The sequence below is a fragment of the Ornithodoros turicata genome, chromosome 2, assembly GCF_037126465.1.
Source record: "Ornithodoros turicata isolate Travis chromosome 2, ASM3712646v1, whole genome shotgun sequence".
Classification (NCBI taxonomy): Eukaryota; Metazoa; Arthropoda; class Arachnida; order Ixodida; family Argasidae; genus Ornithodoros; species Ornithodoros turicata.
Genome location: NC_088202.1, coordinates 139,299,735 through 139,317,835, shown reverse-complemented (window position 1 = coordinate 139,317,835; position 18,101 = coordinate 139,299,735). Strand labels below are relative to the sequence as shown.

Sequence of the window (18,101 nt, the reverse complement as noted above, 5' to 3'; positions counted from 1 at the left end):
CCATCACGTTTCGAGGCGAAGCATGAAGCGAAGGGCAAGGAGCGGAAAAGGCAAAGAGCAAGTCACGTGAACCTGCGACGACATGAATGGGGGCCGTATACAAAGCCGCTGTGCTCAGGCGGGGAAGCCAGGCGAGGAGGATGATGCAATGGCGGGATGAATGTTCAAATGGTGGCCAATGCAATGCCAGCCAGTGCAATGGCTGGACGAATGAACGTTCACGTGATGTCCGTCCTGGGTGGCGAAGATGCCTTGGGGACGGGTAGGGGTTTTTCAACAGGGGACGGGTAGGGACGAATGAACGTTCACGTGATGTCCGTCCGGGGTGGCGATGATGTCTTGGGGAAGGGTAGGGGCTTTTTCAGCAGGGGGCAGGGATGCGACTGGCTGGCAGTTGTTGCTGGGCTGGGAGTGGTGACTGATGAAAAATCTGAACCGTGTCTACTTATCGGCTGCGGGCTTGCCCATGTTGAGATTCAAATAGACTACTTCATGTGCGGGTACGGCCTGGCTTGGGGCTTTGACTAGTGAACGCTGCTTACTGCAAACCACAACAGCGCATGGGCACAGGGGCAGAAGGCACATCTACACACACGACTCATTTTTGACGGGACCCCCAAGTCAACGCACATTCATTACCAGAACCTTTGGTCAGAATGGTGCCTTTTGTCACTCTCGGTGACGGCCACAAATCTTCGACGTTGTCGAGCTAAACATACACTCCCATTATATATACTCCGCACGTAAACGATGGAATCGAATGGGCTGCAAAACGAGGTCAACGACTTGATGAGCAACACGTGCAGCCTGGGTAGTGTTGGTATTCGTGCTGACGAAAGCAATGAACATGGCACCAACAGTACATGGTACGAGTTCCAACAAGCGATAGCATTCAAGGGCAATCGTTACTGCTTGGCCCTTCCATGGAAGTTGCGGGTTCCGCTCGGTACCAACGAATACATCGCTGAAGCACAAGCAACAAGAAAATTAATGGAATCGACAAATCTAATGCAGAAGTATGACGGCATCATTCGAGACTATGAAGGTCGGTGAGGTCGTACCATTCAAGAAGCAAGCCGAACTCGATTACAATGGTGAATGATGTCGACTTCTAGGGGAACTGTGCCGACATATGTCTGAAAGCGTCTGAGGAAAACCCAAGAAAAACCCCAGACAGCACAGCCGGCACCGGGATTCGAACCCGGGTACCTCCCAGTCTCGACGTGACATGGCTAGCACGCTAACCACTGAGCCACGGGAGCTGGTGGCTAGGTAGGTCGACCTTTGTCGCCTTCACGTAAACGCGCCTATTGTGCCGCTTGGGATGGGACTGAGGAAGAAGAAAAAAATAGCAGAACAAGAAAATCGCATCTTTCATCAGTCCTTCATGATAAACGTAATTGGTTTGGTGATTCAATATGATTGATTATCGAAGAAAAATGCCGCAAACAACAGAGCCGCATTCAAGAGAGTATTCCAGTGTACATAAAGGGCAGGCAAGCTGTAGAACGCAATCGGCGAAAAATCTTGTATGACGAACCTGAGTATCTGATTGCCGATGAACTTTTCGCAAACGTTTGTGTCTAGAGAGAGCGCAGTAAAACGTGAGCTATAAACACGCAGAAGACATGTTCATTAAACGCTCGCGCATAGCAACAACATGACGTTCATCTCAGCCCGGCTGATTTACACAACCGCTGCGTTGCAAGAAAGCTGGCTGAGGGCGTCTGCTGTATGCGGCAGTTAGTGAGGGTTGAGCTGCCAACTATGTGTTGATGCTGAACCCACTGTTTGTGTTTCTGCACACGATTCTGCTGTTAAGTCAAGCTTTACGTCGCTGCATTCACGTACAGTGCTCGGCTCACCTTGGCTGCGTTAAACAGTCATCACGAGATAAGAAAAATTCGTGGGAGGTAGCGTACCTGTCGTGATTAAAGTCCCTCGATCGCTCTTTGAGAAGTAGCGACAACCCTTGCGGAGCCGACAGGGAGCGTTCGTTGGTCGAAGGTGCTCACGTGGTAGTTTTGCGCCACTTCCGCCGTGTCGCTTTGCTTCCGTCCGCCATGATCTTCCCAAGTTCGCTCCTCGCTCAGTTCGAGCGTTCGTGCTCTTTGCGCGTAGTTTTTGAAGGCCGAACTATCGCGTTGAATCGCCTATCATAACCGACTGAAAATGACTGGCTGCTGTGCCTTCGGGTGCAACAGTCGTCCTGAAACAGGACAGGCAATGTTTGCCGTTCCAATGGGGAAAAGCAGTAAAGAAGTAGCAAGGCGGAAGGCGTGGCTGCACAAGATTGGAGGAAAAAACTTCAAGCCAACGAAAAGCACAAGTGTCATAGTCTTCATCCTTGTGACCCAAGCCGCCGTCTCTACTTCTCTGCTGACGTTCCCCACGTGTTAAAGAATTCGAGAAACCATTTATCACACGGCCAACAGATATACAGGGTGTCCCAGAAAACGTGTCATTGAATTATGATAAAAAAACTACACCACCTACAGTCATGCGGTCAACAGCATTTGTTCTTATTAGATTTTTGTCACCTCCTAATGTGAATGTCATGTACTCCAAGTTTAATTATGTAAATATTTGTGAACTGAACTCGGAAATTTGCCAAGTAAAGGTCACTTTTTTACCTCACCAATATGAAGAGCGTGCCAAATTCACTCAAAATCATGATAATTCAGTGATATTCACGAGCTATCCCATCGGGAAAAAAAGCCGAATATCATGCTTTTCGGAGCACCAGACCATAGCGCGCGATGACTTTTTGAGCGCAATCGCTCTGAGTGCGACGAAAGGAGGTTCCGAAGCCAGCCCACAGAGTGATAGTAGAAAAAGTAACAGTTCCTAAAATTGGGAGAGGGAAAGCATTATCCCAGCGAAAGTCGGACGTGATAATCCGTGCCTGTTAATTTGACTAAATTAGACACGCTCTTCACATTGGTGGGGTAAAAAAGTGACCTTTACTAGGCAAATTTCCGACTTAAGCTCGCAAAAATTTACATAATTAAACTAACGTTACACGACATTCACATGAGGAGGTGGCAAAAACCTAATAAGAACACCTATAGATGGTTAAGATTACCTATGAAGACAACCCGATTGTGACAACCTGACAAGAACAACCTGACATGACAACACGCGCTGAAAAAAAGACCCTTTTCAGGGCCGTTCCAATTAGTCAGCATGAGGCTTGCAGTTGTGTTAGTAGGAAATCCAAATTGTGTGTTTTTTCCCTTATACTTGAGGGTGGGTATATATAAAAAAAAGAGAATGGTCGACGTTTCGACAGTGGCACTGTCGAAACGTCGACCATTCTCTTTTTTTTAATCTACGTGTTAAATTGCCCATTAAATAAATTAGTTTTTGTTAACGTTCCTGTAACCTGTAGTCCAAGTCTTATTATTTCACTTTTATATATATATATATATGTGTGTGTGTGTGGACATTTCCATTAATTATATTACTTTTACGACTTAATTTTTACTTTCCCAGTTTAATTAGTTGTTTTGCGACGTATCAACTGTACGGGTACGACTAACCACGGCAGTGTCATGTCGTATATCGTTCTGCTGTAGAGGTGTTTAACTCGCGAGAGAAACGTCACGCTCACTAAGCACAGACTTAATGTACACATAGAACTGCTAACATACACGAAAGAACTTCACTTATACGCGTGTGTCTCCTATATATGGTCAGTATCCTGCATTGCTTCAACATTCTGCAATGCCCGTTGATCCCGACGTCAAAACACTTGCTCGGTTCAAATCCACGTCACTTCGTAGCCCCGATACGTCATCTACCCGAGAACAAGTATAAAAACTGGGAGGGTTTCGTTCTTCTACCACCGCGGAGTGCACCAGAACTTCTTTAAAGAAATGGGGCTCATCGTTTATCTCCACTTGATTTCGTTGATCGTGATGTCTCACTCTGCACCAGAATGGAACCTGACCGCCATGCAGCGTTACAAAAGAGTAAGTCGTAGCAGATAGCGTCTTGTTCTTTCACGGTGCTGTATTTGATAACACAATTTTCTCAAAATCAGTTTCCACTTTATTTCATTTTTTCTTTTTTTTTCTTCAGTATTGTTACAGTTTCCATTTTTGTTACTGCTGTATTTTCGTTTCCGTTATACCTTTCTGATACCACTGGTACCAGCTTTTAATTTCGTTTCCGTTACTATTTCCGATACGGCTGTCACAGAGCTGTAATGGAACGGCTGTCACAGAGCTGCGGGAGGACAGTTCGTCTGGATCTGTCAGCACACTGTTTTGCCTAAGTGCCGCTTCGGCCCGGTTTTCTCGCGTAGACGCTACAGAAGTACTTTTACGTCGTTGCGATGCGCAAATTTTGCACGAACTTTAAAGAAGTGTTGGAACATGTCTTGGAGCCAGACTTCTTTCTATCTTCAGTCGTTCTGAGTCCAGCAACCCAAGATGGGCGTAACCTTCGTCCAATGTCGCGTTCATAGCCGGAGGCTCTCAGTAGTATACAATTACTGCCATAACATAGCTGAAATGAAGAAAGTAGGAATAAAAACAAAGCAACAATCATACGCTCTCATCCTTGTGCTGTGATGTAATAGAGCTCGTGGAGTCTATGTTATATAAGTCTCATGTCTTGATGTCATGTAGCTAGGTAACGTCACGGGTAAGTAAATGCGTGATGCACCGTCGATATCGAATAGTGCGGTTTGTTCCCATATTGTCGTGTAGTTATTTAGAACATTACAGGGAATCGAGTCATCAAAATGCAGCAATAAAGCGAAAAATCACTGAAATATCATCGCACATCAGTAGTAGCTATATTACACGAATTCAATACCGGACGATAATCTCCGTTACCGTTTCTGTTTCCAGTAATGGAGGACGGTGGTATACGTTTTCGTTTCCGTTATAGTTACCATCTCCAATTTCGGTAGCATACCGTTTCTGGTTTCGTTACCATTACCGTTACCCTTCCCTCTGAAAACTCTACATCGTTGTTTCCCAGTACGACTGAAATGACCATTATTGTTGAACCCTGCATAGGCAACTGTGTATTTCATTTGGGGATGGACGGTTGGACATTACTACATAGTAGAAAGTAATCACAACGCCAAATAAGTAACGATGACGTAGTGGGATGTTTCGCCGCTGAGGCAGCACCTTATCCCTTTGCTTGAAGGGGGGAAGAGGTGAAGTGATTATGATGAATGCAGAAAGTCTTAGTAGAAAGCGTAGTACTAGTAGTGTGTGGCAGAAAGTGAACATATGGTAATGGCAAGAAGGCAAGGGTGCAGGACAGCTGGGACATGGTGAAAAATTGGAACCCGAGAAAGGGGCAGAGGAGGGACGACGTTCTCGAACACAGCAAACCCTTTAATGACAGAATCACCTACGTACTTAACAAACTTCCGAATTGGAGGCGAGGGAGCAACCGACGCCACACTTACACAATTTCCCCTCGTGGCAAGCTCATCGACAAATATATCCCACAAATAACAATCTCCACTCATTCTCAAACACCTTGGCTCAACAAAACGTTACGAAGTCTTCTAAACAGGAAGAAATGGCTATTTCGTCCCTCAAAGCCATCTCCCGGCCCGTCGAGTTTGGACGCCTATTATAACGCCCCCTAATTATTATTATTATTATAACACACACACAAAAGTAACCATTTCGACGTCACTATTTTACCAATGTTTTTTACACTGCTTTTTTACCAATGTGGTTATACACTGCTAATTTTCGAGTGCATTCCTTCAGGGAAAAAGTAGAATTAAGGAAGCGCACATGAACTGCGCACAACGCGCCGATACGGTCACTTGAGGTCAATCGACTTTGAAGTATAGTCCTGCACGGCCCGCGGTACCCGCGGGTACCCGCACGTTGTTGCAGGTGGCGGGTGTAGGTTTTCGGTGTCGTGCAGGCAGCTGATCGGGTGTGGTCAACGCATTTTACCAAAACACTGTTAGAAAGTACACAGAGTTGCTCAATTTCTTACACGTCTGTACTGCAGTGGGTCGAAATATGACGCAAAACGTCGGGCAACAAGGGCGGAACAAACGTTCACACCGTGGAACAGTGTCTGTGGTTGTCCATGTCGCGTTTCGTATCCCATCATGCCTCAAGTCACAAACCAACACGCATTTGCCCCCCTTTTCCCCCTGCGCTGATGTCCTAGAAGAAACCACACACACAGACATATCAACCATCCGGCGTAGACCAGGGAGTACTCTCAGTTTACTCGACAACGTTAATCGAATCGCATATTAAGTTATCGTACCGTTATCGTACCGTTATCGTACCGTTATCGTATCGTAAGGTATCGTCGTGAAGGGGCTCGTTATTTTATTCCCCCCATTCCACCAAGCACTGGGGTAGAGTATCGCCTGTTGCGATGAAACTCCCCACTCTCCAAGGCCGAAAATAAAGTTGTTGTTGTTGTTCGTTATCGTATCGTATCCGCATCGTATATCGTTAATTGGATATTTCTGAACCGCAAAGGACTACACTTGGAAGCACAGTTGGCAGAAACAATGATCACCTGCACTGTCCGTTCGTGGCAAAAAAAGATATTGTTAGAGCTGCCAGGTATGATAGCGACAAGTCTTGTTCTTGCTTCCCACAAAACGCGAATAGCCCCGTCTTAGATCGCAGCGGTCTTTTCCTTGTCATTTTGTTGAAATCGGGGGACACATGGTGTGCATGTGAACAGAAATGACGTGATGTAAGTTTGGCTTCTAGGCTTACTTCGCCATCCGATCTGGACTTGCACACGCCGTATCTGGCACAGAAACACGTAGGATGGATGTAGCAAAGAAACGAATGGCAATGTAATAATAATTGGGTGTTTACGTCGCGAGACAACTGAGATCGAATGGCAATGTGCTAAGCAATAAAATGTAAGTGACCATCTCTGGGGTAGCTTCTCTGCAACAGGAAGACTTCGCCCTTGCTTCCACGTCCCGCGAGCACATTTTCCTTCCTTTCTTTCTTTCTTTTTTTGCCTTATTACTATGTGTGAATCATCCAGGCAATGTCTGCCATCTAATATGTACCAGCGGCTATCCACAGGTCGGTGATGACAGATATAGCCCTGTGGTGGCTGAAAGAACGGGCCGAAGAATGCAACTAGAACAATCATATGTGATTAGAAGAATGCTTATATAACGAGGTTCACATTTAAGAATATAGACTGTGATAATTGGCACGAGGTATTCCCTCTTTCATCTACCACTTATCCATGAGGAAGACCGAGAGACGCGGACACAGAAGACGGCACACGTAGGTTCTCTGAGAACCTACGTGTGTCGTCTTCTGTGTCCGCGTCTCTCGGTCTTCTTCGTGGATCTATACCCACTAGCCTGCACCCTTTCCCTTGTATCAATCACTTACTTTGACTTAATTTCGGGAGACATCACTGGTGGTGATGGTGATGGCGAAAGGGCTTGCCGTTGTCGGTCTCACATGGGTGGGCAACGTCACGACTGACGCCCTGGGGGAATGTGCGTCCTGGGCCGGCTTCTAAGGGAACTCTGCCGACATACTGGGTGTTTCAAAAAACGTGTCATTCGGACTTTATAAAAAAACGGGGCGACGGAAAAATACGGGGTAAACGGCATTTGTGTTGCAACTGGATTTGCCACCTTGAAAAAATATTTTCATTTGCTTTTATTTAAAATAAATTGAATTTCTTTAATTGAACTCCAAAATTTCCCAAGTCAACCTAACGTTTTTTTCACAGAATTAGAGAGCCCGTAGCGAACTTAGTCAGATCCACTAAGAAATCCGCTCGATATTGCAAATGGAACTGCCCAAAAAAAGTCCCGAAATTGAGGATTCCAAGTTTCGGGTATTCAACGGCGCACCAAATCAGACGCAAAGATTCGTGGAGAGCAGGACTGCTCCTGCCCCCATGAAAGATAGAAGGTCGAAAAAACACAAGGCGGGAAAAAAGAGGCGGAATCATTTTTGTTTGCCGCTTATCAACGTATGGTGGAATGTCACCTGCCTTGTTATCTGCGCGTCTTGTGCTGCACGCCGGTCCGGCGATAAACTGTTCTAGCTTCATGGGGGCAGGAGCATGTCCTGCCCTCCGCGCATTTTTCCGACTGATTTGGTGCGCTGTTGAATACCCGAAACTCTGAAGCCTAAACTTCGGGACTCTTTTTGGGCAGTACCCTTTGCAATATCGAGCGGATTTCTTGGTGGATCTGACTAAGTTCGCTACAGGCTCTCTAATTCTGTAAAAAAAACGTTAGGTTGAGTTGGGAAATTTTGTAGTTCAATTAAAGAAATTCAATTTATGTTAATTAAAATCAAATTAAAATATTTTTGCAAGATGGCAAATTCAGTTGCCACACAAGTGCCCTTTACCCCGTATTTTTCCGTCGTCCCGTTTTTTTATAAAGTCCGAATGACACGTTTTTTGAAACACCCTGTATGTCTGAAAGCGTCCGAGGAAAACCCAGGAAAAACTCCAGACAGCACAGCCGGAGACATCACTATTTCCGAAACTGCTCTCGTGATAACGTGTAAGCGATAAGGAGGAACAGGTTCAGGGGCGGACCCAAACCCTCGGATTGGGGGGGGGGGGAGGCGGTTCCTTAATCGAAGCTCGTAGTGGGGGAGGTGAGAGAGGGAAATCTAAGGTATAAACTGATGTGTTGGGGGAGCGAACGCCCCCCTCCCCCCCCCCCTGCATGGATCCACCACTGAAGAAGTTCCTATATTTAGGCCAGTTGTGGGTATAAACGTGCAGATCAGCAAACTGCCTACCAACTCGAACAGCAGTTGTTGCAACGCACCCGGGATATATCGATATGCGATTTTGAAGTTTCAACCAGCGATCTGTTACAATGGTTCCCAGATGACGATGCTCACCATGCAAGTACGAATAACAACGTACTCACATTAGTCCCATGCATCTACGCAACGGTATGTATACAGCGCTCGTCTTCAAGTACCGGTCCCTGTACGCGCGGCTTTTAGCAAAAATAAAAAAAAACGCAAACAGCAGCTGGTGCGAAATGCATAAAATGCGTAGCAAGGAGGAAATAGGGTAAAACAAAGAAAAAGCTATAAGATAAAGCTATAAAAAAAGAAGCTATAAAATATAGCTATAAAAAGATAAGCTATTGCAGTGAACCAAACGTGGGGGCCAGGATTCCAACCCGGGCATCTCTCGGTGACCGCCGAAGCGTTACCGGCAACGCCTGCTGAACACAGGTTCCATCCGCGTAACCCGGCATAAGCTCGTTCCGAGGCCTCTTTCGTTGATTGAGAACTTTATACCCTCTGGGCAAGAAAATGACGCTACTTTGGATGGCGTTCTTCGTGTCAGTTTGAAGTATCACTCTTAAAAATGAACTTCACCGCATAGCACGCTCCTAGCCAACCATCATCCCGAATGATAACGTTCTCGCCCTAGATTTGTTGAAAACGGGAGGAGGAGCCTATTTTGTGCCGTGCATAATGGCACAAAATAGGCATTCAGTCAAAATAGGCATTCAGAGTCATTACCCACATAATAGTAAGCAAAGCCAGCCATTACTCCGTAGAAGAAACGCGAATGGGCTAAGTTGGTCTGACAAAAAATTCTGTGGTTCTAGAGGCGCGATTTCGGTATCAAAATGTCGGGGGTCTCATTCGTTTATCCAGATGTGGACATTTTCTGGCAACACTGGGTTCATTGAGACGCGAGAGAAAGACGTGGTGCACTACATTGCACCTGTGGGATATGCAGGTATAGCCTACTTTAGGGACGGAGTCCCGCGATTCTCGCACACGACCTACTAGATTATAACGACCAAGTCATGGGCACCCCTTCCCAGCGCCGCATTTTTGGAAGCTAGCGGTGGCGCTTCTCATCGCCCCAGTTAATGCTTCATCAACTTCTACAATACTTTGTACTTCAGCTTTACCTTAGTATTTCTGTACAAGCGGTGGACGTTCCACAGATGTTTTATTCTGAGGTTGATTACCATCATCAATACGCGTTTTCATAGGGAGCTATCGCTGTCGTCTGCTACTGTTGTCGTGCATGCGCTTCTGCGCGTTCAGAATTCAAATTTCCATCGTCCAATCGTGGCGTGCCGATGAGTAGCGCCCCTGGCGGATCGTGCGGACGGGATCCTCATAGGGGTTTCTGATTGTGACATGGTCGTTATAATCTATAGTAGGTGGTGTTCTCGCAATGTAAAAACAATTAGACGATAGCGTGTTCTTTCACTCTTGTGTAGCTTAGAAGACGACACGGAATCTACCAGTGCATGCTACAACTACCGGTATATGTTTATTTATTTATTTTTCTCTCTCTCTTTTTTTTTCAGAATTCATCCAAGGCTGAGGGTGCAAAGCTGGAGACAACGTTCATCGGAAAGGATAGTGCCCATTTTCTGGGCCAGAACTGGAAGCATGCTATGGTCGTGGCCGCCTATCTCGATGGGGAAGCACACATGAGCGGTCAGCCGTTCGACATCCATCGTTACCGTATGGTCATGTCTGTTGACGTGTATTGCAAGGGAGTCAAGAACTTTTGGGTAGGACTGTCCATCCAGCTGTGTCCCGGTCAACACGACAACAATCTTCACTGGCCTTTCAAGTCGCGCTTTACTTTGACAGTCCATCACCAGTCTGATGAGCACAAGGATGTTTCCAAGACGATCACGCCGTCCAATGTTTCACGCCCCGAAACTTCTAAAAAGCCGCACGGGCAGTGTAACCCCAGGTGGGGAGATACAGAAATTATCCGCTTCGTAGACGCTGAAGTAGGCGGATTTGTGTACGATGATTCAATTTCGGTGTCAGTCAAAATTCTTCCAGACTGAATGACCGCCACCACCACAATCGAAGTGCTGGATCGCACATTCCTTCAGCGAATTTCTTTTAAGTAGAGAATTGATCGGGGCACAATTTCTAAGAGTACTAGATGTGTTGATTTGTGTTTATTCTTTACGAAGGGCACAATAATTTTACGATAATAAATCCTGTTTTTACGATACTCTCGTTAGCGTTATATGTTTTTGTGCTGCTACTGGCTTTACAGGGCAATCGGTCCGAACGTCTTGTTGCTTTCATACAGATTTAGAGGGAACAAGGTTACAAGTAACACGTTACTGTAACTAAGTTCCTTTTTTTTTTGGTAACTGGTTGTGCTTAGATAGGTACACTTGTATCTTAGATAGGTACTTTTGCGCCGTGGTCACTTTCAGAGGAACTGGTTTCTTTTTCACATAACTTTGCCAAAGTAACTTTAGTTACAAGTTACTTTTAATTCGGTTTTCACACCTTCACTTATTTTCTTCTTTTCCTTCCGGTTCTTTCATGGCACTTTATGCAACAGAACGTGATATTTAATCAATGACAGTATGCTACTCAGAAAGTAAGAACCGCTGCCATTCAAATGAAGCTGGCGGCAACCGCATGGAGAACTTTTGCCAACTGAATGGCAGCAGAACTTGAAAGGAACGGTGACCTACTAAGCGAACAATAGACGACGGACCGATGAGCCAGTTTCAGCCAAGGATAGATATTTAGTCTGAGGAAAGGAAGTGACACCACCCGACGGAACCGTGTGCGCCAATGAAAACACGCTTCACAGGAAATGCCACAAGCACGTGACAAAGTCACCTGTAATCATGCCTGTGACCGCTTTTTTTTTTTTTCGGGCTTTGCCCTTTTCGCCCTGCCTCCTAGAAGGACAAGCGCGGACTTCGACGTGGATATCGCAGGTTTCAAAGAGGCCACCCCTTTGGAACGTTAAACTTGTTCAGTATAAGGGCATCAACTTAAAATATATCTTTTGGCAGGAGGTGGCAAGGTGTGTGCAAGGCGAAGGTGACTAAATGAAACATCAAGATGTTATTTGTGGCACATGCCAGATCGTAAATGTATGAGGAGATAACGGTAATAAAAATGCAGTCTCATATTTCTTTAGTGAGCATTGTTAGAAACACTCATAAGCCAACATTCTCTTCGTATCTCAAAATTTCTTGTAAACACCTGATTTCTGGATGTTATTAGCACCGTACTTTTTGAAGAATCGCTAAAATATAATTTATGTTACTAAACAATGCGTACAGCAGTTTACTACAATAAGCATTGCCTACATCGCGTGCAACAAGCGGTGGTAAACGCTAGGCCGACGCTTCACCATGACAACCTCAACGTGGACATTCTGCTCAATGCGGTTGCAAGCTTCGATACCGTTCCGTTCACGCTGAGTTGGCGCTCCGTTGGCCCGATTCAGTTGGCAAAAGTTGCTCCATGCGGTTGCCGCCTTAAGGTGCAAAGCGTCCGAAATGTTGGACATAAACGAAAACGATCAAAGTGTGTTGCATTCCGCCGCATCCAACTCAAGGTCTAACTCAACTGCGTGTGCGCGCTGCACCTGGGTAGTGCTATTTTGTGTCCGAAGTAACTTGAAAATAACTTGTTTTTTTTTTTTTACGTAACTCTGTAACTTCGATTTACATTTCAGGCTGAAGAACTTCGTTATTAACTTAGTTCATTTTCCATAGGCTGAGAAGTTACCCGTCAAAAAGAACTCGTTTCGAGTTTAGTTATCATGTGAAAAACGTAACTAAGTTAATAACGAAGGTCTTCAACCTGAAAAGTTACTCCCACTTACTGGCATACTTAACAAAATAACGAGTTACATTGAAGTTACATAGGACACAAAATAGCAGTATACATGCAGCTGCAGCGCGTGCGAGCAGTTGAGTTGTCTCCGGAGGAGTGCAACACGCTTGTATCGTTTTCGTTTATATGTCCCATTCTGTTCAGAAAGTAAGAACAGCTGCCATTGAAATGAAGCTAAACCATTGTACGCCCAGAGGGAGTAAGATGCCAAGAGTTGGAATTGTGTCGCCGTGAACAGATCCCCTGCATCTATAAGCGAATGGAGCCCTGCCTGGCCTGACTTGGTAACTCGGCGAGTACCGGCCTCGTATTTCCAGCCATGGCGGACGCGTGTCTGAGGTTTATCAAACAAATTTATATATAAATTTATAAGAACAGAAGACAAGGCCACAAACCTACAAGTGGCCACTTTAGCACTGTAACAGCAAAAGACCAAATTAAATCCACAAGGCACGCGGCCATGTGCATTATATTTACACTGCCAAGTTTTTGCATAGGTAGAGGATGCTGTCGACAAACTCCTTCTTCCAATCCCTATACCTCTCTCACCATGATTTACCAACATGATTGTGTAATACGTGGAAAGTGGCTTTGATAATGTTATACAGGATGGAATCATACGCACACTGCACTGTCATTTGCTTGTCTTTGCAAATATATGCGTGGCCTGGCCGATCCTGACTCTTCGAAACATGTTTGTCGGCCCGGGCTCGGCACGGCTCAGAGCACAGTCAATAACAATCCCGGGTTGGGCGGCCCTGCAGGGCCCTAGTCCGCAATGCAAGAATTGCAATTGCAATTCACATTGCAAGAAGCAGCCACCTGCACTTCTTTTACGATATCTCAGAAAATATCTGAATGCTGCTTCCGACACTGAACGCAACATTTAATTGCACCAGGAATGCTACTTAGCAAAGAAGATTCTAGGGATGGAAAATGTAGACTTGAGAAAGCGCATATGTAGAAAGTCGAGCCTATATAGTCTCATACTTTAAGCTTTGTGCGTGCTATGAGTTTCTTTTTCACGGGAACAAGACGTGTAGTTAGTAAGTTGGAAAGTCGGGTGGTTCGTAGTCGGACTGTTGAAGGGTAAGGTCACGCTTTTTCTGTCCACCCTGCATATATTAAAAAGTTATATGCCTGTGCATTATACGCCAGAGGAAGCCGAAGGACGGATGGCAGGCAAAGGAGGTTGTTCAATTCAATGAAGAATAACATTTGCCTGCTGAACCATAGCCAGACTTGTACACGTTACTAAAAAAAAGTAATTGATTACCGTTACCGTTACCTTGTACAAAAAAGTAATTTTTTACCGTTACAAATTACTTGCCGGAAAAAGTAATGAAGTAACGCCTTGAAAAGTAACGCGTTACTTTGCCAATTACTTTCGATATCTGAGAAAACGATTTGAACAAGATGTTGTTTCTGTCCTTTCGCTCCAGCGCTCTGAACATGCCGGATAGCTGAGGCCACGGCGACAAGTCATTGCAGATCGTCGACATCGTTGTGGTATCGACAGTATTCCGCACAAGACTGACAGGGGCTCATGGTCACAAGAGTGGCATTAGGTTATCGGGGTCGAGAGTTCTGTGAAAAATGTGTCGAGAGGTTGAGAGTTTTGTGAAAAGAGTCCCAACTGGAAGTCCCACAAATGACTCATCAGGTTCACGGTACAACCTACAGTCCAACTTACTGCATACAGGCCGGGTTACGGATAGGTAGTACACATGAATGGGGAGAGGACAGTGGACTCAAAAATACGCTACACGTGCGGAACACCGTGGCAATTGACCTCGGGGTCCTCGGGTAAGTAATTGTTGCGGGAAAAGTCCTAGATTTAAGACAGCTGCCTTGCACCGAACTTGCAGAGGGCAGTTGGTTTTGTCTTCTCGCGACGGTGAATCATCCCATATATGTGTGTGTGCGTCGTCCCGAACAATGTGGATTCTTTAGTTTCCAAGTAATCGATTACTTGGTAATTGATTCCTAAAAATTGTAATTGAATTACTAAAAAAATTACTGGGCCCCAAAAGTAATCGATTACGTTACAAATTACCCAAAAAAGTAATTGATTACTAGTAACGCAATTACCCGTTACCCGTTACGTACAAGTCTGACCATAGCCTCATATATAGGAGGCTATGTCTGAACATTCAAGCGCCAACTTACACGCTATCCCCAATGTTACGATGTATTTAACCTTTCGTGTAGCTCACTCGACATATTTCGCCACTTCTCGTGCGCTACAGATGTGGACACTAGAGGTGGGTCAGCTTCAGTTATGTTTATAGATGTTTGATTTACATTTATAAATTATATTTCACACGGCCGACTGCCCCTCCCAGGAGCTACTGGACTTATTTCTTTCATGAACTGGAGACTTTTTATGAGGGCGTCAAAACATCTGTGCACACCGGTATGTTCCCAGAGGTTCTCTCGCAAGCAATTAGTCGCCGCATTCAGGGCCTGGTGGTCATGTCTAAGAGGGTAGCAGGACATGTCGGTCATTCTCAAGCAATTAACCACTTTAGGGGAATAAGTCACAGAACAGGCTGAACGGTTCGTCGGACAGGGCAACTGACTGACATCGTGGAATCCCGCCAGATTTAAGTTAAGGTAACACGCCAACTTAACGTAGCGTTACGTTTAACGCAACGTAACGTTTACTTTTTCTTGTATTTCCGATTATTTTCGTTTTCTTTTCATGCTTTTAAGTAAATACTTACTTTACTTAGAACTTAAGAAAGAAGAACGGAAGCGCTGGTAAGTTTTGTCACTACCTTTCAACATTTGACCTGGCCACGAAGATATGGCGGACAATCCGACCTCTGAAAGTGGGGCCCTCAAAAGAATCCTCTCGCGGCCTTGTCTATAGTTAAGGGTGTAGACGAAAACACCCTAGCGGTGAACTTGTGTGGTACTAACGACACCGGTACTCTGCAGTTTTGTCCCCAGTTTAATGCATAAAATTCACCAAAACCAGTCCACAATTAGTCGTGAACTACGACTTCACGCTAATCAAGCTAAAAACAGTTGAAGCTTGTGAACGCCCGCTCCAGCTCGTCCCCCTGGACCCCATAAAGTCACCTATGCCACACTGCGAAACTTTGAAAGCAGTCGCTCCTAGCTCTCATTTAAGTGTATAATGTGTCTTGGTAACAGTGGTCTCTACAACCTGCCTCTCTACACTGGGAGAGGCATTGGTTCTCATCTTGGGAAGCCCCCAAATGCCCTATATCTTCATTGCTATCCGAACTTGCTATCCAAATCTCTATCAAAACGCGCTATAACTTCGTTTGATGGTACGTGGAGCAGAATTCATCACAAATTCTGAGAAGATCGCATGTGGCGCACTCACTTGCGATTCGAGGATATTGCTGACCTATCACGAAGTTTCCAAGGAAGTAGCTCACTACCCCTGTTGTTAGCGTACCTGTTCCTACACTGTTAAAACAGAACTTCACCACATAGCACGCCCCTAGCCAACCATCATACCGAATGATATCATTCCGTGTCATGATTTGTTCAAAACAGGGGGGAGGCGCCTATCTGGGACAAGATAATCTGTCCCAGATAGGCGCATCCTCCTATTTTCAACAAATCAGTGCACAGAATGATATCATTCGGAATGATGGTTGGCTAGTAGCGTGCTATGTGGTGAAGTTCTGTTTTAACAGTGTACGCGGAGCAAGGCCACTAAGTTTTCTCAAATCGAATCTCTCACAATTAGTGACACCTTATACAAAGTTGTGTGCACTGATCAGCCGAAAGCCAAAGATGATCATCAAATTGAGACGGAGAGAACGGTGCTCGTATGTGCGGACGATTCTCGATCTCGCCTCCAGCCCGTAGGTCGCGAAACTGCCAGTAAGTGAGCAAGCGAAGAATTGAAGAACAAAAGCGAAACGCGAACCTGACATCAGCAATCTAAGCGTATGATTGGACTTGTAAGGGAAAAATGCAAGGAGTCTGTTTCACACTGTATTCGTGCAAGCTATCTTGCAGGCACATTCAGTAGCATGTGCTTGCTCCATTTTGTCGTGGTCGGCCCAGTGGCGTAGCCAGATCTCCAAGGTAGGGGGCGACTCGATACGAATATCAGCCTCAGTTCCAAACCCCTACCCCCCGCTGATACTGGGGGCGCCAACACACAAACTTGGGCACCGCAAGATAGGAGATGGACACTCTACACTCTTAAAAATGAACTTCACCTCATAGCACGCTCCTAGCCAACCATAATGTCGAATGATATCGTTATCTGCCCTGACTTGTTGAAAACGGGGGCGTACGCCTTTTCTGTGACAATTATGAACAGCATAAGTGTCACAAAAATGGCGTACGCCTCCCGTTTTCAACAAATCACGGCAGATAACGATATCATTCGAGATGATGGTTGCCTACGAGCGTGCTATGAGGTGAAGTTCATTTTTAAGAGTGTAGCATAATTGATTTCAAAGTATGTTCAAAAACTGATGCTTTGAGAAGTAATTTAAAATGTTGATAGACGCCAGGAACTGCAAGGACTTTCCCGATCGTCACACACACTCTTAAAAATGAACTTCACCGCATAGCACGCTCTTAGCCAACCGTCATCTCGAATGATATCGTTATCTGCCCTGATTAGTTATAAACGGGGGGGGGGGCGTACGCCTTTTTTGTGACACTTATGCTGTTCATAATTGTCACAAAAAATCCGTACGCCTCCTGTATTCAGCAAATCAAGGCAGATAACGATATCATTCGAGATGATGGTTAGCTACGAGCGTGCTATGCGGTGAAGTTCATTTTTAAGAGTGTAGGTCCCCTTCCATCACCGCCCATGTAGCATTTTCTCCTGCACTCTTAAAAATGAACTTCACCGCATAGCACGGCCCTAGCCAACCATTATCTCGAATGATATCGTTATCTGCCCTGATTTGTTGAAAACGGGGGGCGTACGCCATTTCTGTGACACTTATGCTGTTCATAATTGTCACAGAAAAGGCGTACGCCCCCTGTTTTCAACAAATCAGGGCAGATAACGATATCATTCGAGATAATGGTTGGCTAAGAGCGTGCTATGCGGTGAAGCTCATTTTTAAGAGTGTGGGGTTTGCACGGTTTCCGTGGTTCAGTCCGTGGCAGTTAGGGAACTTCACAGTCTAAAAACGTGCATATTATGCCCTTCACGAGCCTTTCCTGTCCGGTCGAGGCATTTACAATGGCGAGTTTAATTGTTTACAAGTGGTAGCTTTACGATAGCACTTTTTACACAGTTTGTTTTTTTCGTTCACGCTCGCATCGCTCAGGGGTTTGATGATGAGGGAACAGGGGAGGGGGAAAATATTGGCCACAGCGATTTGATTCCCTGTGTACTGGAAATTAGGTCTACCAAGCTCTACAGTCGACAAGGGTGACCATCAGCCTCACTGCAGAAGGGTCTGACACTGTGGACGGTGACCAAATGTCTCGCGCCATCGGTTTACCCCGGCGCCA

The 18,101-nt window shown here is 45.5% G+C and overlaps 1 protein-coding gene across 1 annotated transcript; it reads left to right on the top strand.

The window, feature by feature from the left end:
- Positions 1-3,920: 3,920 nt before the first annotated feature.
- Positions 3,921-10,813, top strand: LOC135385081 (TNF receptor-associated factor 3-like). The gene is made up of 2 exons (XM_064614256.1): positions 3,921-3,974; positions 10,316-10,813. The coding sequence occupies exons 1-2, from the start codon at positions 3,921-3,923 to the stop codon at positions 10,811-10,813; spliced, it is 552 nt and encodes a 183-aa protein (XP_064470326.1).
- The last annotated feature ends 7,288 nt before the right edge of the window (positions 10,814-18,101 follow it).